This window comes from Polypterus senegalus, chromosome 9 (assembly GCF_016835505.1).
Source record: "Polypterus senegalus isolate Bchr_013 chromosome 9, ASM1683550v1, whole genome shotgun sequence".
Lineage (NCBI taxonomy): Eukaryota > Metazoa > Chordata > Cladistia > Polypteriformes > Polypteridae > Polypterus > Polypterus senegalus.
Window position 1 is genome coordinate 11,360,125 of NC_053162.1, and position 27,850 is coordinate 11,387,974.

Below are 27,850 nucleotides of genomic sequence, written 5' to 3' on the forward strand. Positions count from 1 at the left end.
CGTCACCCCGTGTTCCTCTCTCTTCGTGAATATGTATTCACCACAGCCATGTCCATCCTTTTTACAAAATCCGCTACCATCTGTCCTTCTTCATTCCTCCCCTTGCACCATAGTTACCCATCACCTCCTCGTCTCCTCTGTTCCATTGAAATCTGCTCCAATCACCACTCTCTCTCCCTTGAGTACATACCATCACTTCATCCAGCTCACTCCAGAAATCTTCTTTCTCATCCATCGCACACCCAACTCACAAGGCATACACACTAACAACGTTCACCATCATACCTTCAGTTTCCACCCTCATAATCAACTTTCTGACACTCTTTTTGCCTCCGTAACACTTCTGACATACTGTTCCTTCAGGATATCCCCTACCCCATTTCTTTACCCATACACTTCATGGTAGAACAATTTGAAATAGCCTTCGATACACCTGGCCTTACACCCCTTCCAACTGGTCTCTGGCACGCACAATATATCAACCTTCCTTCACTCCATCATATCATCGAAATACCTTTATCAGTCATACTGCCAACATTCAAAGTTCCCACCCTCACTTCCACTCTCCTAACCTCCCTCCTCTACTCCTGCCTTCCTCTTTTCCTCCTTCGGCCAACAGTAGCCTAATTTTCCCCAGTACCCTGTTGGCTAACAGTAATGGTGGCGGCCATTGTTAACCCAGGTGTTGACCAATCCAGTGTGGAAATCTGTATTGTTATCCACATATTGATCTGGCAAAATTTTACACCGGATGCACTTCCTGACATAATACTGCCAAATTATCCAGGCTTGGGACTGGCACTGGTTTGTGTGCCCTCTGTGGCTGGGTTATTTTTTCTTCATACATACAGTATTCAATTTGAAAAGTGTGCCACGGTCACACTGGGCGGGCACGCACGCACGCACACCCACAACGGACCAGTTTACCAGATTTATTTTTATTCACTCTACAGGTCTCCGGATTGTGGGAGAAAACCCTAGAAAACGCGACAAGATTGTGAAGACATCCCACTGACGGCTTCGAAGAAGGCATTTGAACCCAGGAGCCTAAGGTACAAACCACTCGGCCGCCTTATATTTATTGCTTCTTCTTTTTGTTCTTCCTTCGGCTGCCATAAGGGTTTGCGACATCTGATTATCTTTTTCCATATCTTCTTGTCCTGTGCATCTTGCTATAATATATTTATTGCTATTTGCGCTAATTTCCATCTTCTTCGTCCATATCCTGTTTCTTTTCTTTTCTTTTCTTTTCTTTTCACCATTTTTTCTCTGAGGCAGGACTGTCTGTCCAGTTAAACGGCTGCCTTTGAGATCTTATAACGAAGCATCGAGAGATCCTAAGTCCACCCCGCTCCTACGGCGCTGTTCAACAGATCCCGGAAGTGGAAGGGTTGCGCGCACAAGCGGCATTGCCGGGTCTTCGGACGCGAGCGTGCACGTGAAACTCATTGTGCGCGGAAAGATGGCGTCCCTGTCAGTGTGCCAGCAGTCGTGCGGCGGTTTCAGTTTCGAAAATTGTAAGAGGTAAGAGACGCTCAGAAACCGGTATAAAATAATTGGCATAGGCATGAGTGGTGCTATTATGAGAAGTGAAAATAAAAGAGAAAAAAGGGACAGGGAAGCCACGAGTCGCCACATACAGCGCACCGCTGCTAATTCTATCTTGAGGCCAGGAGTGGAATGACTCAGGAAAATTCCTGTATTTATTTTTTTTTCCTTTAGCTTACTTTTTTAAATTAAAGTGAAGATTAATTGTATGTGGATCTGCTTAATGAAATTATATCTTCTATAAGTAAAACGTTACTAGTGTGTGTTTGATAGACTTTATTTAAGGAAAATGCTGAATTTCCGTGGGTAATCAGTTCGCGTGTACTTTTACTGTGCAACAGGCCACACCGCAGGCTGATGTTGTTTCATTCAAATTTAAAAAGTGACTTGAAAAGTGCTAAATGTTTAGTACCGTGTATGTATTAAAGCGAGCACAAGAATTCAATTAGTGTCGTTTCCGACGTGCATATTTGTAAGGCTTTATTTATCAGTCTAAACTCCAATCTGACGTAATGATATGTATAACGTTTAGTTTTGGCATTGATTCAGCCGCACGAGACACTGGCCGTGGTAGAAAACGTTGTCGGAGGAGAGCTGATCATTTTTTGAACCAGGGCGAGCGGGTGAAGCTACAATTGAATGTTTAAGTGAGATGTACAAGCTCTCCATCGTTCTGTCAAACGAAGGTGTAAAGTTTTTCTGCTGTTCGCATGGTTCACTTTTCTGAACCGCGTATCAGAACTTGATGAAGTCGGACGGGTACTTAATCAATCAACATTTATTTATATAGCACATATTCATACAAAACAATGTAGCTCACAGTGCTTTACAAAATGAATAGAGAAATAGAAGACACAATAAAAAATAAACATAGGTCAACATTAATTAACATAGAATAAGTAAGGTCCGATGGCCAGGGTGGACAGAAAAAACAAAAAAAAAACTCCAAAGGCTGGAGAAAAAATAAAATCTGTAGGGGTTCCAGACCACGAGACCGCCCAGTCCCCTCTGGGCAATCTACCTAACATAAATGAAACAGTCCTCTTTGTATTTAGGGTTTTCATGGAAGGACCTGATGATGATGGTCAGGTAGACTTCTGGCTTTCAGTCCATCAATGTTGGTGCATCCTGATGCTTTGAGTAGGTGGTGGTGGCGGCGCAGGCCGCCACCACAAAGAAACCGGAAAAAGAAACAGAAGAGAAAGTTGGGGTCAGTATGGATTTTGGAGCCACTGTGAATAGTTATTATGAAGAATTGAACATACAGAGTATCAGGATTAAATTAAATTGAAGTTATAAAAAGGTCATGTTAAAGTAATATGTTTTCAGCAGTGTTTTAAAGTGCTCTACTGTATTAGCCTGGCAAATTCCTATTGGCAGGCTATTCCAGATTTTAGGTGCATAACAGCAGAAGGCCGCCCGCCTCACCACTTCTTTTAAGTTTAGCTTTTGGAATTCTAAGGAGACACTCATTTGAGGATTTGTAATATAACGTGTCAGGCATTCTGTTATATAAGATGGAGCAAGATTATTTAAGGCTTTATAAACCATAAGCAGTATTTTAAAGTCAATCCTGAATGACACAGGCAACCAGTGTAGTGACATCAAAACTGGAGAAATGTGTTCGGATTTTCTTTTCCTAGTTAGGATTCTAGCAGCTGCATTCTGCACTCGTTGCAAGTGATTGATGTCTTTTTTGGGTAGTCCTGAGAGGAGTGCGTTACAGTAATCTAGTCGACTGAAAACAAAAGCGTGAATTAATTTCTCAGCATCTTTCAATGATATAAGAGGTCTAACTTTTGCTATGTTTCTTAAGTGAAAAAATGCTGTCCTAGTGGTCTGATGAATATGTGATTTAAAATTCAGGTTACAGTCAACGGTTACCCCTAAATTTTTTACTTCCGTCTTAACTTTTAATCCTAGTGCATCTAGTTTATTTCTGATAACCTCACTGAAACCATTATTGCCAATTACTAAAATTTCAGTTTTCTCTTTATTTAGTTTGAGAAAATTACTATTCATCCATTCAGAAATACCAGTAAGACATTGTGTTAGTGTATCGACAGAGTCAGAGTCGTACTTTACTTAGATAAAAATGAACACAGACATGGGGGAACATGCAGACTGGGTGTTGGACATCCGAAATCCTCATCAAAGCAGAGAAACGTTTTGTGATTTATGGAGCAAGAGCTTTATGAATTGGTTAGTTCTTGAACGACGTGAACAAACATAAAAACACAACTTTGTTTTGAAGAGACCATTTAAGCACTGTCAACGGCACCCGGGCACAGACAGGCAGACATCTTGTTTTGCACAAACCACCACACGTTTATTTACAATATGTACAAATTATGGTCACAAAGACCCCAGTCTATTTGGTCACTCAGACCCAGTTTAGTGCACAATACCCCAAACAGTCCTCAAAGTCCTGGCCACAATGCCTTTCTTCGGGCCGCCTCCACTCTCCACTGCTTCGTCCTCCTTCCACCCGACTCCAGCCTCGAATGAATGGAGACGGCCCCTTTTATAGATGACCCGGATGAGCACCTGGTGTTCCCGGCATTTCTCCTCTGGCCACGCCCCAGCGTGGCGGAAGTGCCGGCTGTCCTCCCGGCTGCTCTCCGGGCGCCATCATAAATCTTCCCCCCAGCACTTCCTGGTGTGGCGGAAGTGCTGGGTTAACAGGTCCCCAAGGCATTGGGGCGCCTCCTGGCGGCGACCACGGGCCCCTACAGGGAAAGGCTTCCATGCCCTTGACCCGTGGCCCCAAAGCAACCCGAAGGCGAACCCACGTGATCCAGGCCGGGCTCTGACCCTCTTCCGGTCCCTCCTGGCGTCCCGGCCGGGTCATGGCCCCTGGCATCCCTGACAGCACTATAGTTCTCCTTCATTTTTATTTAGGTTCAAAAATGCCAAGCTGAGATTTGAAGAAATGATGTTCTTTCAATTGCAGTAATAGATGTCGTGTGTTATTTATCAATCTTTTCTCATGTTGCCAGAGAGTGGTGCCATGTTGTGTGTTGGCTGGACATGCATGTAAGAGTTTCACTCTATGCACGTGACAGTACTATTTAAATTAAATCAAATTTATTTGTCACATACAATATTCAAAGTTTGAAGCAACTATAGGCTAGTAAGCTTAATGGAAGCAATTATTAAGGACTAGCAAAATACCCGCGCTTCGCAGCGGCGAAGTACTGCCTTAAAACTTTTATTAAGAAGAAAAGCGAACCTTTTTAAACTGAGGGATATACCAATAATTATTTGTTAAGGATCTCTTTGTACACCACGTTGTCAGTTCGGCCCTCCGGTTGTAATATGACCAAGCTGTGCGCTGAGCTTACTCTTGAGCATGTAACATATAGTTGGCCATGTGAAAAGCAATCTTGCCTCAGATCAATGCCAACCTTTAGTAGGGTCTGTCCCTGAGACTTATTAATTGTCATTGCGAAGCAGAGCCTTACTGGAAATTGGAGGCGTTTGAATTGAAATGGGAGATCAGGAATAAAAACTCTCTCCCCTGAGCCACTGCCAGTAAAAATAGTTGCCTCAATTAGGTTCTTTTGCAGACACGTGACCTGAAGTCTCTTGCTGTTACAAAGTTTCGGTGGCTGTAAGTTTCTCAGTAACATTATTGGTGCCCCAAACTTCAAAATTAGATTATGCTCAGGATTGCCTGGAGGATTCAGAGTGTGGAGAAACTCTACCGGATATTGCACCGCGTCTTCCACTTCTACTACTGAATGCACAGACTGATATGTTTTCAGTTGTGAAGGTAGTTCTTGAAGTAAAATGTGGTTTATAGTCGTAGTCATGTCATTTCTTGGTGTCAGGATAGCTCTCTCTCTCAACCATGACACGTCGTTTTCGTTGGAAAGTTTAATATGGCAGCCGACAGTGGCATCATACCACCGAAATAAGTACGTACATCGGTTTCGGTTAGCGCAGGGAAGCCCCCTCCCAAATTTCATGAAGATGGGGCCATAAATAAGAAAGTTTAACATGGTGGACGTTGTCGACCGTTATGACTGTTTTTTCATTTTTAAATGAAACCTGCTTAACTTTTGTAAGTAAGCTGTAGGGAATGAGCCTGCCAAATTTCAGCCTTCTACCTACACGGGAAGTTGGAGAATTAATGATGAGTGAGTCAGTGAGGGCTTTGCCTTTTATTAGTATAGAAGATAAGAATGAGCAACACATGGAAAGAACAGCAGTTTCAATGAACAGTTAGCATTGGTTCAGAAGAGGGAGGTCGTGTTTTACTAACATGAGAGAATTTTATGAGAAGGCAACAAAAGGATACAATGAAAGTGGACCATATGTTGTTATTTATCTTGGCTTTCAGAAAGCTGTGCATAAGGTGCTACACAAGAGGTTGGGCATCAAACTAAAAGAAGTGGGAGTTCAGAGCGTAGTGTGTAGATGGGTGCAGAATTGGCTCAGATACAGGAAGCAGAGGGTAATGGTGCAAGGAACAATATCAGGATTGTCTGATCTTAAGAATGGTGTCTCACAGGTACATGACACGGGTTTTGCCCTAATTGGGGCTTGTCAGATGTATGCACATTTGCTTCCCCTTACGGGATCGAACCTTGGACGTCTCTGATGTTTCACCACGGCAGCTGGCTCGCTTACATGACTGTGTGTGTGTATGTATGTCTCTATATTATATATAAAAAAAAAAAAAAATCCTGGACAGAAACTCTAGGGCGTCGAGACGTGATCTTCACATGAAGATCACGGAAGACACTTAAAAGACCCATGAGATGAAAGAGATTGGCCATGGAGCGCCTCGCGGGGACCTTTAACATGAGACTTTGTGCCAAGAGATTGACCCAGAACCGTCTCACGGTGACGTGGAACATGAGATTCTTGCAAGACACGCCCTCCTTACAATCAATATCAAATAAGCTCAGAGGCAGCAAAACACTCAGTTGTGTAAAGGAGGCTTTGAGCACACACAGATCCAGGGCTCTCAGCGCATATAAAGCGTATAAGGACAATATGTTATATAAATGAATTGTAGACGACTAAGCGAAGAAGAAAGCAGCGTGGAGTAAAGAGACTCAAAAGCATTAGAGAGAAAAAGAAAAAGAAGAATCTAGGTGCCAATTCTGAAAATAAGGAAAGTAATTATCATCCCGGAACAAGTGGTAATTGAAAACGAAGCACGTCCAATCCGGCTCAAAATTATAAGACAAAGTAGAACTTCATAAACATGTTCACAAATGTTGGCGCAATACACATGCAGTGCAGGTTAGAGATTATGAAAGCACTGGAATTCAAAAGGCTTAAAAAAAAACATTGGTGCGATACACATGGAGAAAGTTAAAGAATATGCAAGTAGGAAAATTAGAAAGTATAAAAAAAAGAAAGTAAAGATCGCAGTAGCACAAAGAAACAGAAATTATTACTCCATCCCATCCATCCATTTTCCAACCCGCTGAATCCGAACACAGGGTCACGGGGGTCTGCTGGAGCCAATCCCAGCCAACACAGGGCACAATGCAGGAACCAATCCTGGGCAGGGTGCCAACCCACCGCAGGACACACACAAACACACCCACAGACTAGGGCCAATTTAGAATCGCCCATCCATCCATCCATCCATTCTCCAACCCTCTGAATCCGAACACAGGGTCACGGGGGTCTGCTGGAGCCAATCCCAGCCAACACAGGGCACAAGGCAGGAACCAATCCTGGGCAGGGTGCCAACCCACTGCAGGACACACACAAACACACCCACACATTAGAGCCAATTTAGAATCGCCCTTTGGACTGTGGGAGGAAACCCATGCAGACACGGGGAGAACATGCATACTCCACGCAGGGAGGACCCGGGAAGCGAACCCGGGTCTCCTAACTGCGAGGCAGCAGCGCTACCCACTGCGCCACCGTGCTGGAAATTATTACTCGAAAAGGGAAAATAATCACCATGGACCAGGTGTCATTGGGGAAAAAAAAGCAGGACAAAGCAAGGTCAGAAATAAAAGATATAAGAGTACAAAAAAAAGTAAAACGTCACACATGCAGAGCAGGTTAGGGATAATGAAAACTGGTATTCAAAAGACTAAAAAAAAAAACGTAGGCACAAAACACATGCAGAGCGCGATACAGAATATGAAAGCAGAAAAAAACGACAGTGTCAAAACAAAGAAAGTAAACATCGCATTAGCGCGAAGAAAGCAAAATTATTACTTGGAGAAATAATGAAAAGATGAATTGAGATCGAATATATGGACACAGGTGATATGTCAGAAGTATGTAAATATTGTAAGGCTTTGAAGTTTAAGTCGGAGAATTTCCAAAACTGAATTTACCTCACATGCATTTATTGGTTACTTTGCAAAAAAAAAATTATTAACTGCTGATGATGAAGATCGTTTTGTCTGTGCTGAAATTCCAAGCAGAGAAACCTATCCTGAATTAGGGTACAAAGTCATTAAACACACGTCTCACTGACTTCATTTAAAAGATTCAGCATATTGGGACTCAAAAGATTCCAAATATTGTTTTTACAGAAGTTCTGAAATAAAAGTGAAACTAATGAAATAGCAACAATTCAAAGAAAAAAAAATCTTACAAGTGTGTATCCGGAAAACCGAACATGGGGGTATGCGAGTGAAGCCCCCTAGTATATCAATGTAATGATATCAAGCTAGGTGGATCAGCAGATAATCTAGAAACCAATAAATCATTACAGAGGGGCCTGGGCAGATTTGTGTCAGACGAAATTTAATATAAAGTATTACATGTAGGAAGTAAAAATGTTAGGTTTGAATACACAATGTGTGGTCTGATAATTGAAAGTACACCTTATGATAAGGACTTAGGAGTCGTATTGGACTCGTCACTGTCAACTTTCTGATAGAAGTTCAGATGCCATTAAGAAGGCTAACAGAATGTCAGGTTATATAGCACCTTGATGTGTGAAGTACAAGCCACAGGAGGGTCTGCTCAGGTCTTTATAACGCACTGATGAGGCCGCCACTGGAGTACCGTGTGCGGTTTTGGTCTTCAGGCCACATAAAAGTGTTAGAAAAGGTCCTCAGAAGAGCTAGTGGGCTGATTCCAGGACTGCCTGGGATGAATTATGAGGAAGATTGAAAGAGTTGAGCCTTTTCTGTTTAAGCAAAAGGAAATTAAGAGGAGATCTGACTGAAGTGCATAAAATTATAAAGGGAATTAATCCAGTGGGTTGAGATGGTGACTTTAAAATGAGTTTGGCAAGCACATGGGGACACATTTGGAAACTTGTTAAGGGAAAATTTCTCACAAACATTAGAAAGTATGTCCACCCCTACCCCCACAAAGAGGAAAATAGTGACATGGAATAAGTGACCAACTAGTGTGGTAGACAGTAGGGCTTTGTAAACCTTCAGAACTTGACTTAATGCTGTTTTAGAAGAATTAAGTGGATAGAGCTGGCAAGCCATGTTAGGCTGAAAGGCCTATTCTTGTCTGGATTGTTCTAATATGTAGTGAAATAATTAGTCGCTGAACTGCAATAAAATTATATAAAAGACAATAAACAGTAAATACTCAATGCTGTAAACATCAATCCATTGCAATATGTGCAACTGACAGTATTATATCAATCAATATAAAAATATATCTGCGGTGGGCTGGCGCCCTGCCTGGGGTTTGTTTCCTGCCTTGCGCCCTGTGTTGGCTGGGATTGGCTCCTGCAGACCCCCGTGACCCTGTAGTTTGGATATAGTGGGTTTGATAATGGATGAATGGAATATAAAAACATATAGTGAGCACATAAATAACTTAATGTAAGGGAATTGAAAATAGGGCATCATGAAGCTCTATATTCTGTTCTCATTTAAGTTATGGATGGACTGTAATAATAATAGTAATAATAACAGTATTACATTTTTATATAGGACCTTATAGCCCTTTACAGACTTTCAAAAAGAACAATAGGACATATACAACTTTGGGTACATATAATATCTGCATAAAATACACAGCTGAAAAAAATTAAGGGAATATTAAATCATCCGAATCTATCACCAAGTCAATTAAGCTTCAGGGATAGCAATCTGCCCAGTTAGGAAGCACAAGCGATTGTGAAACAACGTCACCTGCTTTGGTACAAATGAAAGTGACAACTGGTGACCTGGAGAGGCAACAGGAAGACAACCCACAAAAAGGGAATGATGGCCACAGACAATTACTCTCTCCTTGTCCGTCCTGACTGATTCTTCTCTAGTTTTACATTTGCTTATTGTCCTTGTCACTACTGGTAGTATGAGGCGGTTCCTGCAGCCGATTCAGGTTGCACTGTGGTCCAGCGCCACCAGGATGACACATTCATACATGCCATCAGTATAAGGTTTGCTTTTCTCCCAGCAGAGTCTCAGGAACATGAAGGAAATCTCAGGAGATGGCTGTTACATGAGGTAATCCTTGTCAGAACAGCAAACCATAAAAAACAACCATCAGAAAGGAGCTGAAATTCTTGTAAGCTCTATTTTCCCTTTTTTTTTTTTTCACAATTATGAAGCGTTTGTGGCACAGTTGCATGGGTCCCGCTTGCACCAGTCAGCTGGTGTCCTGTGCTATAAACATATCATGAGTTGTATTGTTACTGCATGGGTTGAGTTGACAGGGTTAGGAATATTGCTGTCGTGCCCAACGGGCAAAGGCAAAGTGGTTTAAGATTAGGAGGAATACGGGTTAGTTATTAAGACTGCAAACAGGTAAGAATAGTGAGAGAATTAAAAGAGCATTAGAAAATTAGACCAATGTAGACAAGAACAGGCTCAACAAAGCTTGCCAGTCCTTTTCACTTATTTCTTCCCAAAAAACATTAAGTCGAGTTTTGAAGTCCCTTCTTGGTCGCTTATTCCAAGTGTCTATTGTTCTTTTGTGTAAAGAAAAACTTCCTAATGTTGGTGTGAAATTTACCCTTAACAAGTTTCCAACTGTGTCCCCATGTTCTTGATGAACTCATTTTAAAATAACATTGGAGTCAGGTCACCTCTTAATCTTCTTTTGCTTAAACTGTAAAGGCTCAGCTCTTTTAATCTTTTCTCATCATTCAACCCCTGTAGCCCAGGAATCAGCCTGGCCGCTCTTCTCTGGGCCTTTTCTAGCGCTGCCATGTCGTTTTTGTAGCCTGGAGACCAAAACTGCCTTCCTGTGTAGGTAGAAGGCTGAAATTTGGCAGGCTCATTCCTTACAGCTTACTTACAAAAGTTGGGCAGGTTTCATTTAGAAATTCTACACGTAATGGTCATAACTGGAACCTATTTTTCGTCTATATACTATAGTAGACATCTGCTCGATGGCCGTGGGAGGCGGAGTTACGCCTCCCACGTAATTTAGTGCCTACCCATATAAGGCCGTCCGTCAGCGGCAATCCCAATGGAAACACTGCCGCTAAATATTCATGGGTGAAGGACTGTGCTTATGTAGACGAAGATGAGATGGTCAGGGTGGTGTTTGGCACAAACTCAGCGAAACTGCGAGAGAAACTTTTAAGTGCCGGGTCTTAGCTAACATTAAATATAGCCGTGGGGTGGAAAAAGTCAATGTCTCGCTAAAGGAAGACAGTGTAAAAAAAACCCGTGCATGCAGTGTGTCAGGTCTCAGATAAAGAGGGAGACAAGCTGTTTATTGATGCAGTTAGAAACGAATCGATGAATGAAACCTGTTATCTTTACAGCGATTGACAAACACGGAATGTAACTTGAACACAACACATCCTACAAATACGACCCTGATTGAAAGAAATAATGATAATCAAATCCTTGATGACAGCAACACTCATAACACTCACAAAACAATTACTGTATATTGACAATCATGTTACGTTATTTTTAAAATGTTCCCTTTTCTTTTTCATAACTTCTTTAACACACTACTTCTCCACTGCGAGCGGTATATATATATATATATATATATATATATATATATATATATATATACAGTAATCCTAGCTATATCGCTCCGACTTTTCAGGTTTCACTCTATCGCGGATTTTAAATGTAAGCACATCTAAATATAAATCACGGATTTTTCGCTGGTTCGCTGATTTCTGGACAATGGGTCTTTTAATTTATGCTACACGCTTCCTCAGTTTGTTTGCCCTGTTGATTTCATACAAGGGACGCTATTGGCGGATGGCTTAGAAGCTACCCAATCAGAGCATGTGCACAAAAGCACACGTATTGATTTTTTGATGATTTGCTTTAATCGCTCTCTCTCTCTCTGACTTTCTCTGCGCCTGACGGAGGAGATGTGAGCAGAGGGGCTGTTTGCACAGAGGCTGTTTGCTTAGAAGATACTGACGCTCCTCTAAAAAATGCCGGCAAACTTAAAAGCACACGTATTGATTTTTTGATTGTTTGCTTTTCTTTGCGAGCGCTCTCTCTCTCCCTCTGAAATTGTCTGCTCTTGAAGAGAAGATCTATTTGCATTCTTTTAATTGTGAGAAAGAACTGTCATCTCTGTCTTGTCATGGAGGGCAGTTTAAACTTTTGACTAAAGGGTGTTATTTCATGTCTAGAGGGCTCTAATAATGTTAACAGTGTGGGAATGTTTATAAGGGCTTAAAATATATAAAAATAACTACACAAACATATGGTTTCGCAGATTTTCGTCTATGCGGGGGGTTCTGGAACGCAGCCCCGATCGAGGAGGTGTGTGTATTACTGTGTGTATATATATATATATATATATATATATATATATATGTATGTATATACCCTGATCTACATACTCTCAAATAGACAAACCACATGCCGTGGCGCAATGGAAGAGGCTTCGCCTCTAGCGCTGACGTCCGAGGTTCGATTCCCGAGAGGGGTTGCACTGAGTATGTACGCCTGATGACCCCAAAATTAGGGCGAAACGCGTGTCGCGTACTCTATGCATTATTTCACAGTAAAACTATTTCAATATATATATATATATACGTATACAGTCCCTGACTTCGCTTGTGTACAAATTGACCTGAAGTGCCGCTAAAATATATTTCTAATCAAGATTTTGTTACAAGAAATGGGTCATTTTAATCCCATCAGCTTTTGTAATAATTTTTCAGTGCAAAACGAAACTGACAAAAGTATTCTAATATTCACAGCTTGGTAAAGCCCATTGAGTCAATTTTGGCAAGACATACCACTCCTCAATGCAGAACTTTTTCAGCTGTGAGATGTTTGAGGGTTTCTTGCACGTACAGCCCTTTTCAAGTCACCCCACAGCATCTCAATGGGATTCAAATCTGGACTTTGACTTGGCCATTCCAGGACTCTCCATTTCTTCTTTTCAGCCAATCTTTGGTTGATTTACTAGTATGTTTTGGGTCATTGTCATGTTGCATGGTCCAGTTCCGCTTCAGCTTTAATTTTCTAACTGATGGTCTCACATGTTCTTCAAGCACCTTCTGATACACAGTAGAATTCATCGTGGATTCTATGATGGTGAGCTGACCAGGTCCTGCTGCAGCAAAGCAGCCCCAAACCATGACACTTCCACCTCCATGCTTCACAGTTGGTATGAGGTTCTTTTCTTGGAATGCTGTGTTTGGTTTACGCCAAACATGTCCTCTGCTGTTGTGTCCAAATAATTCAATTTTGGACTCATCTGTCCAAAGAACATTATTCCAGAAGTCCTGGTCTTTGTCAACTTTATCTCTGGCAAATGTCAGTCTGGCCTCGATGTTTCTCTTGGAAAGCAAAGGTTTCCTCCTTGCACACCTCCCATGCAAGTTAAACTTGTACAGTCTCTTTCTGATTGTAGAGGCATGTACTTCTACATCAACAGTAGCCAGAGCCTGCTGTAGTTCTCGAGATGACACTTTAGGGTTTTGGAGACCTCTTTTAGCATCTTGCGGTCTGCTCTTGGGGTGAACTTGCTGGGGCGACCAGTCCTGGGCATGTTGGCAGTTGTTTTGAAAGCCCTCCACTTGTAGACTATCTTCCGGACAGTGGAATGGCTGATTTCAAAATCTTTTGAGATCTTTTAAATCCCTTCCCAGACTCATAGGCTGCTACAATCTTTTCTGAAGTCCTCTGACAGCTCTTTTGTTCTCACCATGGTGCTCACTCTCACTTCAACAGTCAGGAGCACACCAAACTAAATGTCTGAGGTTTAAATAGGGCAAGCCTCATTCAACATGCAGAGTAGTGTTGTCGCCTTGTCATATGAGCTTCACCTGTGACTAATAATGGATCAGTTAGGTCTCAGGTGTGTATAAAAAGAACCCCAGTACACTAGACCTTCACATCAACTGCAACTAGACCTCTGCAAACATGCCTAAGATTCACCCTGAGACTAAAGTGTTGATTATCAAGAGGCTGAAATCCAAATCCACTGCTGATTTTGCAAACATCTTCAATGTGTCTCAGCGTCAAGTTCAGAGGATAAAAAAAAGATTTGAAGAGACTGGAGACGTTTTTGACAGGCCCAGGTCAGGAAGAACCCGCAAGACAACTGCTCGAGAGGACCGTTTGTTGGCTCGAAAATCCAAGGCCTGCCCATTTTCCACTGCAGCAGAGCTCCACGAGACCTGGTCACCTGAAGTCCCTGTGTCAACCAGAACAGTTTGTTAGATTCTGTCTTGAAATGGCCTCCATGGTCAAATCGGTGCCCATAAGCCAGCACTAAACAAAAGACAATTGAAAAACCGTGTGGCATTTGCCAAGGCCCACAGCCTGCTAAAAGGATGAACGCTGGAAAAGTGAATGGGACAGCATCAGTAGTACTAGGGTATTGTAACGTGTTAGCCATTATGGATTAGGTGAGAAGTTAAGCAAAATGACACCTTTTATTGGCTAACTAGAAAAATTAACAATATGCAAGCTTTCGGAGAAACTCGGGCCCCTTCTTCAGGACAGAATCAGATACAGGTTGATATTTTTAGGACAACAGAGAAGTGTTAAAAACTGCTCGGAGTGCGCTTGTAGATCAAAGGATAAAGTAGTGTAATAGGAAAATAAAACTGTTGTTAAAGGGTTTTACTAATGAAGATAACAAGCTGACCATTCAAAATTGTGAAGAGACTTGTGGAAAAAGAGATCTGTAGAATACTGAAGCTTTACATGGCACATCTAGCTTAATACCAGAATCAGAGTGAGCAAAAATACTCTTCTTTTACAATCAAATGTTGCTTTTTGCTTTTGAGTAAAGCCTTGTTTTGAATAAATTCAAATTATATTTGATTAGCGCCGGTTGATGTGACCTCCAAACAGATTAGAGATTATGATTAGTTGTTCATGTTTCATCTCTGTTGGTTAGTCATTTATGCAAAGATAGATACTTTATTAATCCCCAAGTGGAAATTCACATACTCCAGCAGCAGCATACTGATAAAAACAATATTAATTAAAGAGCAGTAAAAGCGCAGTGCAAGTTAAAAAATGCAGGGTGAAGAGTGCAAGGCAGGTATAACGGACAATATCATTATATAAATAAATATAACATATATTATACAATAATATAAATAAAACTGTGACAATCTTTATGAACATTTTCTGGCTATCTGGTACCCCTGTTTCTTTTTTTGGTTTCCTGCACCTCTGCTGAAGTGCCATACAGTTACTCCTGCTTATGGGCAGAGAACCTTGGAATTTAAGAATGCAACAATTTTGTCTTTATATTAGACCTCCAGAGTGTGTACGTTTAGATAGGTAGATAGATAAATAGATGCTTTATTAATTCATCCATTATCCAAGCTGTATATTAAATATATATATTATATATATTAAATTTAAAGTTTTAAACATTTTATTGTGTAATGCCCAGTACTGGTGGAGAGCCAGAACACCTCAGTTTTTTCTAGTTTCATATGTAATCAGTTGAAATGCAATGAATGACCTAAAATGTTAAAAAGGTAAACAGTAAACCTCCTGAAGTTTAAATTTAAAGTTTAGGTTAGCAAAAGCTGAAAAGCAAGGAAATCTCAGAATATTACAAATGGACCACCTTCAGGGAACAACTAATAGGTGACAACCTACAGATGCCCTGCAGCAAATAAAGTAAATGAAGCCTTGCAAGTTGAAGTGACTTTTTAGTTTGGCTTTGCCTGTTAAAACTGACTGTGGACCCTCAAGTATAATACTAGATGTCATAATTTTATGTTAAGTAGATTCAGTTTTGTGCAGAACTGTTTGTGTACTTGTATGCATTTTATGTATGGTTTAATTTGTTTTGTTACTGCATCATAACTGAAAACTTGTTTTGAGTCTTTACTTGGTTAAAAGTGCTATACAAAAGTATACTGAATTAACTGTATAGTGTATCTGTGAATCTACTGTTCATTTACAGATAAAAGCGAATAAAATACATGCCAGAAATTTCCAAGGAGGACTATTATGCTTAAAAAGTTTGATATAAGGGATGTACCTTACCCTGGAAACTGACAAAAATAAAACACCAAAGTTTCCCTTTTCTAGAATTGTCATACAATTCAGATCAGAGTCTTTGTCTTTACAACAGAGTGCAGTATTGTCAATTCAGGGTTGTGCTTTATGCTTATTATTATATTAATGACGAAACATCTGCTTGATATTTTTAGCATTCATGAATATAACCAAGTTCTGAATCTTTATACAGTATTCAGATGATAATGACATATCTTTTAATTCAATTCCATTGCATAGGTAAAACATGAACATGCCAAGATAAGGGTTCAAAATTGAAAATTGTATTTATCAGATTTTTTTGTCCACTGACAGAAGTACTTCAGTTGTACTAAACTCATTAATTAATTATTAATCATAGATGTGTAATACTTGAAGGACATGAAATAATTAGGGGATGGGGCGGCAGCTCAATATAATCATCTGTAATTCAGTTTTAATTATCCATCCGTCCATTATCCAACCCGCTATATCCTAACACAGGGTCACGGGAGGTCTTCTGGAGAAAATCCCATCTAACATAGGGCTCAAGGCAGGAACAAACCCCGGGCAGGGCGCCAGCCCACCATATGGCACACACCAAACACACATTAGGGACAATTTAGGATCGCCAGTGCACCTAACCTACATGTCTTTGGACTGTGGGAGTAAACCCACGCAGACACGGGGAGAACATGCAGACTCCATCAGGGAGGACCTGGGAAGCGAACCCTGGTCTCCTTACTGCGAGGCAGCAGCCAGATTGGCAATAAATACAAAAATTGTGCACCTATAACCATGTCTCCTTAACTGTTGAATATTTAATAAATGCCCTATTAAGTATAATAGAAGTCTGTGTGGTGAAATGTTTTTCAAAAATTAAGTCATGTTTTGATTTCTGTCTTTGCTTGTCATTTTAAAATTTTAGAAATGCCCTTTTAGAGTCGGAATTTTCCAAGCAAGGACACTACCTACCATCTGCCAGAAAAACTGGTACCACTATTTGTGGTGTTGTGTACAAGGTAAGCAAAATGTTTAATTTTCCCATTTTACCTATTTTGCGTTTTATATTTATATAAGTGTTTATTTAGATTTATTTAAATGTTTGTGGCAAAAGTTATATTTCTATGAAATTATTTAATTGGCTTACTTTTATTCAGTTGTTCGGTTGCTTTTATCACTTTTTTCCCCACTTCCTCCACATTTTCCACAATAAAAATGTTATATTTAATTTTTTTTTATCCATGTGTTCCTGTTGCAACTTTAAAATGGTTGGTAAGTAAAATAATTTGCTGACTACCTTAATTATAAAGAATCAGTCAAGAGAATTGGCTTCTTGTGTCTTTAACAAAAATTAATGGCGACCTCTGAATGAAAGGGGAATTGCGTGATGTTTACTTTTCTTGAATATTTTTAATTCACAAAGTTGTGCCAGAGTTTAGGTATCTATTAACCAGTTCTTCACTGAAGTGCTTCTGTTTAGAATGAGAAGTTCATTTTAATTGTTGTTATCTGACTAGGATGGCGTTGTCCTTGGTGCTGACACTCGAGCTACTGAAGGAATGGTGGTTGCAGACAAGAACTGCGCCAAAATTCACTACATTTCTCCTAACATCTAGTAAGTACATAACTTCTATTTGGATAGTGTTCGAGAAATTTCAAAAAGAGTCATTCTTTTTTATGTTTAGAATTCTTTTTAATTTTTCCCTGCGTTCCTCAGTTGAGTTTTGTGAGCTTAAAATGGATAAATAAATGGATTTATGTTTTGAATTTGGTTAAGACTACAGTGATACTTGACTGTTGTATTTAAGGGTGTGGATGTCGGTGTAGGATTTTATGAATCAAGCATTTTATTGAGCAATCCCATACAGTTTAAGTGAACAGAGCTGGGAAATCACAGCTGCTCTGTGAGGATAAAAAAAAAAAACCATCGGGGTGAAGATACAAGAGTATTGCTATATTTGTTGCCGGAATCTTTAAAGTGTATGTAAGAATAATTTAGAAAAACTGTCATTGAAATTACCCAATTTGGTTTTATTGTTGTTATGAATATTATTTGTGCATGGTTTTAGCAGTTGTTCACGTTTCTAACTCCTTGTATAGTGATTAGTGGTACAGCATGGTGTGGGAAACCACATCATTGAGCAGCAGTCTCAGCAAGTAACTCCAGTTTGAGAGAAGAGAGCCCCTAACATTTGTTCTGAGCTTCTGGATTATCATTAGTCCTCCTTGCCTGCTGAGGTATGGCATGTTTAGATGTAGATCAAGAAAATGGGTAGTGATGAAAAGAAAACGAGCACTGCTCTGCGATCTATTCCTGGCAGAATACACAAGGGGCTACTTGAGGATAGGTTCTGCTCCAACGTCAGAAAGTTTTTCTTCACATGGATAATCATTGACCCATGGAATCATCAACACATAGACCAAGTAGTATGCTAGAGAGTGGGACATTAGGTATCTTCAAAACTTGACTTGATGTTATTTTGGAGAAATCGATGAATACGATTGGTGAGTTTTGTTGAAGTTGAATAGCTTGTTTTGTCAAAGTAGTCCTAATCTTCTGTAATGAGTCATTTGCTCAGGCAGTGTTAATAAATTTGCAACACTATTCGGGGAAAAAAAGTATTCCATCATTCTTGAGGCAGATTGGCACTTAAGTGAAAAATTAAAGAAAACATATTAAGTAATTGCAACACAAACACTGACTTAATCAGGTTTAACCTGAAAAGATGCTGACGAAAAAAGAGAAGAAGCGGGCTGCTAGGGTAGAGAGAAGAGCTGCTCAGGAAGCAGCAAGCACATCAACCTCTGAGCAAACGAATGCTAAATATACACAGTGCGTCGTTACTGGTATTTTTAAATGATTCTGTCTCTTTCCCTATGCAGATCTTCAGCTAGCCTTTTCCTCTGTTTTCCCTTATGTATTAAACTCTCTTCTCCGGTGCTCCCTGTCTTGAGTGCATTCCCATAAAGCCTGCCTCTCAGACTCAGTCATTATTTTCAAGACACCTCCTTTGCCTCCTTTTAGCTTTAATACTTCCCATCTTTTGAAGGCGACTCCCTCAGTGCGCCTCCTATGCCATTTCTCTTCCATATGTGTCTACAACTACTCTTTTAATCACGTCACCAAAGCCAAACTGGCCAATCATACTGCTCAAAGGGACAGGGGACACACATAGACATTACTGTTTTATTGTTTTGTGGATAGTTTGTTAAACTGTTGGTTACAGGTTGCCTTTTTTTTGGATTGTGCAGAGTGGTGACACCATTACTTTCAATTTTAAAGGGTCGCATTAATTTTTTGAAGTGTCTAGCAATGGGTTTCTGCAGGCAGTTTAAGCAAACAATATTCCTCTGACCTGCTCTACCGATTCTTGAATTGGGATACCCCCCCAAAGTTGACTGTTGGTTAACAATTCTCCAAGGAGGATCCTCCCGAGATGTCTGCTGGCTGAAGATTCTCCAAAGGGGCTGTCCACTCAAGATGACTGTTGGTTGGTGATTCTCCATATGTTACACGAGTCCGGATGAATGTCATTGGTGAATCTCTATTAGGGACCGCCATGACTAGTGGTGGCAATTATGGGTCTTGAAAAGGCTAAAAAGAGCATGATTGCGAGGAAAAAAAAGGTTTAAGAATCACTGATGTAGATTATTACATATTATTACACCATACACCTTAGTCTTTAACAGTTGCATTGCGTCTTTGTGGACCTGGAGAAAGCACATGACAGGGTGCCTCGAGAGTATCTGCGGTATTGTATGAGGAAGTTGGGAGTGGCAAAGAAGTACGTAAGAGTTGTATAGGATATGTACAAGGAAAGTGTGACAGAGGTAGGGTCTGCGGTAGGAGTGACAGATGCATTCAAGTTGGAGGTGGGATTACATCAGGGATCGGCTCTGAGCCCTTTCTTATTTGCAATCGTGATGAACAGGTTGACAGACGAGATTAGACAGGAGCTCCCGTGGACTGTGATGTTTGCTGATGACATTGTGATCTGTAGCGATAGTAGGGAGCAGGTTGAGGAGACCCTGGAAAGGTGGAGATATGCTCTACAACAACAAAAACAACAACATATATAGCACATTTTCATACAAACAATGTAACTCAAAGTACTTTACATGATGAAGAAAGAGAAAAAAGACAAAATAAATAATTTAAAATTAGGGAACACTAATTAACATAAAATAAAAGTAAGGTCTGATGGCCAGGGAGGACAGAATAAACAAAAAAAAAAAAAACTCCAGACGGCTGAAAAAAAATCTGCAGGGGTTCTAAGGCCACGAGACCACCCAGCCCCCTCCAGGCATTCTACCTAACATAAATGACATCATGGAAGGACTTGATGATGACAGTCACGTGGACTTCTGGCCTTTAATCCATCAATGTAGATAAGAGTACAGGAATGAAGGTCAGTAGGACCACCAAGACAAAATACATGTGTGTAAATGAGACGTAGGTCAGTGAAATGGCGAGGATGCAGGGAGTAGAGTTGGTGAAGGTGGATGAGTTTAAATACTTGGGATCAACAGTACTGAGTAACAGGGATTGTGGAAGAGAGGCAAAAAAGAGAGTGTGAGCAGGGTGGAGTGGTTGGCGAAGAGTGTCAGGAGTGATTTGAGACAGATGGATATCAGCAAGAGTGAAAGGGAAGGTCTACAGGACGGTAGTGAGACCAGCTATGTTATCTGGGTTGGAGACGGTGGCACTGATTTGAAAATTGTCTGACCTTGTTTCTTCTCATACTTACTGTAAGTGGTAAATGCAAACAATTTCCAAACGGAAAATGTTAGATGCCTGGCAAAGTGACCTGTGGATAAACTGGATTTGTAAAGTCTTGTTGCAAAAGCAGCTTTTAAGTTTTTGTAAATTAAGGGGTATTAACGGGATTAGTTTTACACAAGGAAGTCGGGTAAAGTAATTATTACTGTAGGAACTCTGTCATTTTTAAGCCCAGTGTGGACAGGATTTGTTTTACATCAGGAGGTGGGGTTAAGTCATTTTTACTAGCGGACCTTTGTATCTTTAATCCCATCCAATTTTACACCATGATTCAAAGAGTCCTAATTTTACCTGGGGTAATTTTTTAGACTTTTTATAGAGAGTAAAAGTAATTTTTAGTGAGACAGGAATGCTTAGTCCGTAAAAAGTTACTGACATGAACAGGTCGGACAAGACTAAAATTACAGGTCCTCTGGTAATAATTACCCCACCTCCTGGTGTAAAAATAATCTGTCTTAATTGGGCTATATAGTCTGTACTGGATCTTGTGGTGTTGATACTATGTTAGAATTTTGAATTTCCCTTCATTGATTAAGCATCCATCCATCCATTATCCAACCCACTATAGCCTATCTACGGGGTCATGGTGGTCTGCTGGAGCCAATCCCAGCCAACACAGGGCGCAAGGCAGGAAACAAACTCCGGGCAGGGCGCATATATACACACACACACACACACACACCCCCACCCACCAAGCACACACTAGGGACAATTCGGAATCGCCAGTGCACCTGACCTGCATGTCTTTGGACTGTGGGAGGAAACCGGAGTACCCGGAGGAAACCCACACAGACACAGGGAGAACATGCGAACTCCACGCAGGGAGGGTGCCACCTTGTCGCCCTTGATTAAACTTTTTTTTTTTTTTTCCCCCAATTATTTAAAGCCAAAAATCAGTGATACTGGCAAATGGATCTATAAACATGATAGAGTGGCAGACCTAAACGTACAAGTATATTTACATGTATGTCCTACCGATTGCATTGTAAATACACAATCGTGTACTGATGGTTTCTTTACTTTAAACATTTTTCACAATATCTGCCTTTTCTTTGAAATTGTTTTTTTCTAACTCTATCTGTATACTGGACCTAATATTTCCACTCCTATTTTCACTTGGTACTGGTGTCTGTTCTGACAGCAGTGGAGAAGGGGAAAAAAGATTATTAGTTTGTGTGTCAGTGGGACATCAGTGCATCACAAGGCAAGCTGTCATGCATATTTGTGCTTGCTCACAAGGTACCAGTTTAGGGCTAGTATTTGACTTCATAGCAATGCATTTCTAACGAAGGGGTAAACTGGAGTACCTGGGAACATATGCTAACTCCATAAAAGCAAGTGACTTACCCAGAAATGGTATTGCGGTCAATGAATCTAAGGTGCAATCTGATAGCACTAGTGGTCCGAGCATGTATTTACTTAATAGGAAGAATGTGGATTACCAATACAGCAAAAGAACTGCGGGAGATAGCAGTATTGCAGTTGTTTGTTACATTAAATTAGATTACACCCTTTTTTTCTATGCTTTTTTTAAATATGATTATTAGGATATTCAGACCTCTTCATTTTCTGAACACTTTGTTGTGTGCAGAAAGGAGTGATATATAAGCATTCACTGCATCCTTCCTATAGTAGTTCCTCTTATGTGATGCTTATTTAACAAAACCTTGAATAAGGATGTAGCTCACAGCTCAAGGAGATTTCTACCTTCCTACCGTAGCCACACCAGTGAAGAGGATGTTCTTAGCTGTGAACCAGACTGTAAACTATTAGCATGCCTCTTGTTGCCCTAACTGGTAGATACGATCATTATCTGAAATAAAATTGTTGTTGATTTTTACTTATTAAGTCATTTTTACTTTCTCATATATGAAGTATCAGGAGGGTATTGTAATCTTCCAAAAATTCGACCTCAAGATTTTGATGAATCTCAATGTTTTAGACGTCCCTGGGTCCGATTTACTTTTTCATAAGAAAAATATTGTCATCAGTCAGTCATTTTCCAACCCGCTACATCCTAACACAGGGTCACTGGGGTCTGCTGGAGCCAATCCCAGCCAACACATGGTGCAAGGCAGGAAGAAATCCCAGGCAGGGTGCCAGCCCACCGCAGGACCCGCACACCCATACACCAAGTACACACTAGGGACAATTTAGGATTGCCAATGCACCTAACCTGCATGTTTTTGGACTGTGGGAGGAAACCCACGCAGACACGGGGAGAAAATGCAAACTCCACGCAGGGAGGACCCAGGAAGCGAACCTTTAATGTGCATAATATATTCATTGTCTTGCGGTTTACTTTTCAAATAGATAGATAGATAGATAGATACTTATCTATCTATTTGAAAAGTAAACCGCAAGACAATGAATATATATGCATAAAATAAAGATCGCCATACTATCTATCTATTTGAAAAGTAAACCGCAAGACAATGAATATATTATGCACATTAAAGGTTCGCTTCCTGGGTCCTCCCTGCGTGGAGTCCATCCCCATATCTGAGTACTGTATATGAGAAAGTCTAGGGGAGACCAATCCCCAAATTTTTTGGTAAAGCATTAGACTGTCCATATATCTAAGTGATGAATTAATCAAAGTGATTTGTTTTTTTTAATGTTTCCTTAAAAATTCTTCAGGATAAAAATGACTTGTTTGATTTTATTTCTATTTACCCTGTGGATTTATACTTTTTTTTTTTTTTTTTATTTCTACTGATACTTAACGGCTCAGTTCACACCTTGGGACAAATAAAGTAATATCTGTCTAGCTTATCTATGAGCCCAGTAAGACTATGTGCAGCAAGCTTACATACAGCGTGTGCTTAAAGAAACCTCATCAGGTTGTTGAGACTTCTACAATCTCGACTTAATGCATACCTGAAGGTTAAAATGAAAAGATTATCCAAACAGTGTTAGTTGACTTGCACTGTCTGTGGTTGATGTGGCAATGGGCATGCCAGGATTGTACATTGTGTGTTTCAAAAATCCCTCTCTTCAGTGTTTTACATCTTAATATATTGATGGAATTGATTTCTGGAATGAAATTGCAGTATCTGGAATGCAAGATTTTTGTTGTTGTATTCCATAGTGCATGAAATGTTTTACTGATAGAATGCTAGCATGCTAGCGTAGGTAAAAAAATTGAAAATGTGCTGCTCAATAAAACTAAACAATCAAAAAAAACATGCACATTTATACTTACACACATTTTAAAATCCCAAATCACCTAAAGAAGTGTCCTTTAATTAATAATAGGTCTCTGGCTTTCTTCCTACATCCTCAGGCTCTAAAGTAAGTTTCAGTGTGATGGGCTGATGACCTATCCAGGATTTGATCATGTCATTCATCTAATTATGCAGCAGGCACACTCTTAACTTATTGTGAGTCTAAAACAGTGAGCTTGCTAAGGGTATGGGTAGCTACTGTATGTCTTTTATTACTAGTAATTGCATATAATGATATATCAGTATAGTTGTTTCTAATCACAATGTTGCTTGATAACAGTATACAGTTAGAGATTTTACCTCGGCTAGTTTCCTTTTTTTTTTCCCTTAAATATTTCTGTTTAATTTTATTATAGTTGCTGTGGAGCAGGAACTGCTGCTGATACAGAAATGACAACACAACTTATATCTTCCAACCTAGAACTCCATTCACTTTCTACTGGTCGCCTTCCTCGAGTTGCTACAGCAAATAGAATGCTGAAACAAATGCTTTTTAGGTAATTATAGAATTTTTCTTTTTGCCAATATTTCTCTATTTGGTTCTGGATATAAGAATAGTATAATTAAAGCAGTTCACTACCACTGTTTTTCTGCCCTGTCCTTAACTTAAAATGAAATACTTTACATAGTATCAAATTTGATAACTGCTTTATGGCTAGTGTTAAAAGTGCATTTGAACACAGTATCATATAGTAAGGGGTGTTATACCAACTGATCCAGTATACTGGCTTAAATTGTGTTTGAAAACCATTTTACCCATTCTAATAAAAATTTGTGGTAAACTTGTCAACACATTTAAATGCAGAAATTCAAATGTGTGTATTCCAGACATGGAATTTAATTTTCTGTTATTGTATTAATGTCTTAAAAGTAATATCTCTACATGTATGTAATAAATGATCCTATGCCATTAAGAATATTACCCAGAGTGCCATGTGGTTATTGCAGTAGAGTTTCTGCTCCATTCATGAGCCAGTGAAATTACACACATCAGATAATGTTTACTGTAATGACCTTAGTAATATTTATAAATATCTTGGAATTCAGTACATGTATAATAATGTTAGAATTTTTATATTTTTCTGCGGGTTTACCTTAAATAGATTAAGAATGTGCATATGCTAAGATAAATCTGGTAGTTAGTGATATGTTGTTTGTTATAAACCCTCCGCTGAAATCTCCACAAGATTATAAACCCTCATTTGTTGTTACACAAGGGGCATCCCCACATCTGCTGTTCATTAAAATTCAAGCGTTGCATTGTATTTTGATATTTTTGAATGCCAATGCTTGTTTACTTAAATGATATTTGGGTATCTACTTGATGGATATAGCAGTGTTTTAAAGCTGATGTTATAGTTAGTATTTACAGCATATATTTTTTACTAGGCTGACCCGCCTTTTAAGATGACCGACTTTTAAGTTGACCACTTCTTAAGGCAATTCAATATGTAGATCAATTTGATATTTTATACAAACTCATTAATTTGGTTATATTGCATTTGAGCGGGATTACTTTAATACTCGTAGTTTCTGTTATTTTTGTGATGAAGTTTAAACTTTTTTTCTATATTGAGGTCGCCCTTTTGAACCCCCCTTATATTTACTACGCGGTGAGGCATTTGTACTCCATCAACTGTAATTATTTCCAGAGACATCATTTTGTCTATTTTTCCAGCGCATCGCGCACAAAAGCAAGGGAACGATGGGAGCACCAGAACTCTGCTCACATCATGTCGCTTCGTACCGCAAACTGCAAGTAGTAAGTCTGTGATAAGTGGAATACCGCTACGCTTTCCACTCACGGGATGGAAAGACAATCCCGACCGATTTTATATAGAAAGAAAGAAGATGAAGATATCGCACAGTCTGGAGTAGAAAATCATCTTTTACCTGGAAAAATGAAACTACAAATCCCATCGTGCATTGCAAAATGGACGGGGCATGTGTGAAACTCCGCACCTGGGTAGCACTCACGGGACAGAAGGACAATCCCGACCGCTTTTATATAGAAGGATTGTCTGTCAGAAGTAGAACAAGGCCAAATTGAAAAAGTGGGTTTTTAATAGTTTCTTAGATTGACCAATGGTATTAGCCTGTTGTGTAACTATCCGTAAAGTATTCCAAATTTTCATTGCATAACAGTCAAAGCCTGCCTTACCACTTCTTTTATGCTTAGCTCTCGGTGTAATAAGCAAACCAGTGTTAAGATAATTTGAAGGTAACGACTGGGAAAGTAAGGGGACAAGGGATTCCAAAATACACAAGGGTGAAAGATTATTCAGAGCTTTATATACCATGAAACATATTTTCTTTTGATTGGATCAATGTATTCCTTATATTTTTAAAGGGAAACAAGTCTACACAGTATATTTGTAATCTGTCCGTGAGATGAAATAAGTCACAATTCTGAAAAGGTAAAGTGTTTATTTTCAGTGTTTAACAAAATGCTCCTAATCAGTTATCATCAACAACAACAACAACAACATTTATTTATATAGCACATTTTCATACAAACAGTAGCTCAAAGTGCTTTACATATTAAAGAATAGAAAAATGAAAGACACAATTATAAAACAAAATAAATCAACATTAATTAACATCGAATAAGAGTAAGGTTCAATGGCCAGGGGGGACAGAAATGCTCCTGGACTTCAGTCAGTGAGGGCAAAACATGCCTCATATGAAAAATATCATTTCCTACCCTGCTGCATTTTCTTAAATTATGCCACTGATTTGTAGGTGTGCTCAGAATGTATGAATGCACCTTTGTGAGTAAAATAAAAAAATAACACCAAAGGGTGCAGTTCTACCCTCCAACCAAAGAATTTCCATCTGTTTTCTTAACTTCTTATCACGTCACTGGTTTCAGGTAGCTTTTGCCTCTACACTATTTGTGTAAAACCTATTAGATTCCTTGGAACGCACTCAAGACTGGTTTATAGCTAAAATTATTAACCAGTCAATGTCCTAGAGAAGGTCTGGTGACCTCTTTCCAGCACCCTAAACAGGAGTGCAATATGGTGTGGTGCAACATGGGAGCTAGTCCTGAAGGAGAACATGATAAGTAGTGATCTTTAACATTTGCAATGCAGACCATACCATGTAATTTGTCAATTTATAAGGGGAAGATGATCACCTTTTCCCAGAACTAATTTAGGACTAGGGTTTTTTTTCTTAATACTTTATTACTTTCTGATAATTTATATATATATATATATATATATATATATATATATATATATATATATATATATTTGCTTATTTGACACTGCTCCCATAGAGCTAGAAGCCCCTGTAGTCACATTATTCACAGCTCACCTTAGAAAATACACTCGATTAACACAAGCTCCTAAACTTTTGATCAAAACCAGTTGACAATGTCACAGGCATCATTTTCACACTTTTTTAATATGTTTGTGATATGTCAAAGATAATTAAACGTCAGTCTGCAGTTTCAGTTTTTGAATTCAGCTGAAAGTTTGTTGCAGAGCTGCACATGTTGTTCATGTCCACGAGGAACAAAACTAAATCCATGCAGGTTACCAACAGATGTAACAAAGCCGTTTTACACAAAACGGAGTCATAATTTTCCAGGCACAGCAGCACTCATTAAAAGAAATAACAATGTTTGTTGCTCTGGGACAGACATTTCAAGGAACAAATGAGGTTTGAGTGTACTTTTCTCTTGATAACTGCATCATGTATTCATTTTTCTGTAGGCAAGGTAACATGCATCTTCTAATGGTTTTTCTTTAGGCAAGCAATCACACCTGGATCTGTTTATGTAAAAAGAGTAGATATTTATTTAAAAAGTATTAATGTGAAATTCTTCCCAAGTTTGTAATAAATAACATACCTCAGTTTATCATCCTCTGAAATAAACACCACATTTTTCCAGGTATGGTAGTCAATTTTAATGCTATATTTGCACA

General features: G+C 39.5%; 1 protein-coding gene across 2 annotated transcripts in view; it reads left to right on the top strand.

Moving 5' to 3' along the window:
• Nucleotides 1-1,398: 1,398 nt before the first annotated feature.
• psmb7 (proteasome 20S subunit beta 7) overlaps nt 1,399-27,850 on the top strand; it is a 101,991-nt gene continuing 75,539 nt past the window's right edge. The window contains exons 1-4 of one of the 2 annotated variants that reach the window (XM_039762697.1): nt 1,399-1,524; nt 16,834-16,927; nt 17,426-17,523; nt 24,272-24,412. In XM_039762697.1, the coding sequence (XP_039618631.1) occupies nt 1,463-1,524; nt 16,834-16,927; nt 17,426-17,523; nt 24,272-24,412 (395 nt within the window). In that variant the 5' untranslated portion in view covers nt 1,399-1,462. The remainder of the gene's footprint in view (nt 1,525-16,833; nt 16,928-17,425; nt 17,524-24,271; nt 24,413-27,850) is intronic. The other variant, XM_039762698.1, reaches the window with a different exon arrangement.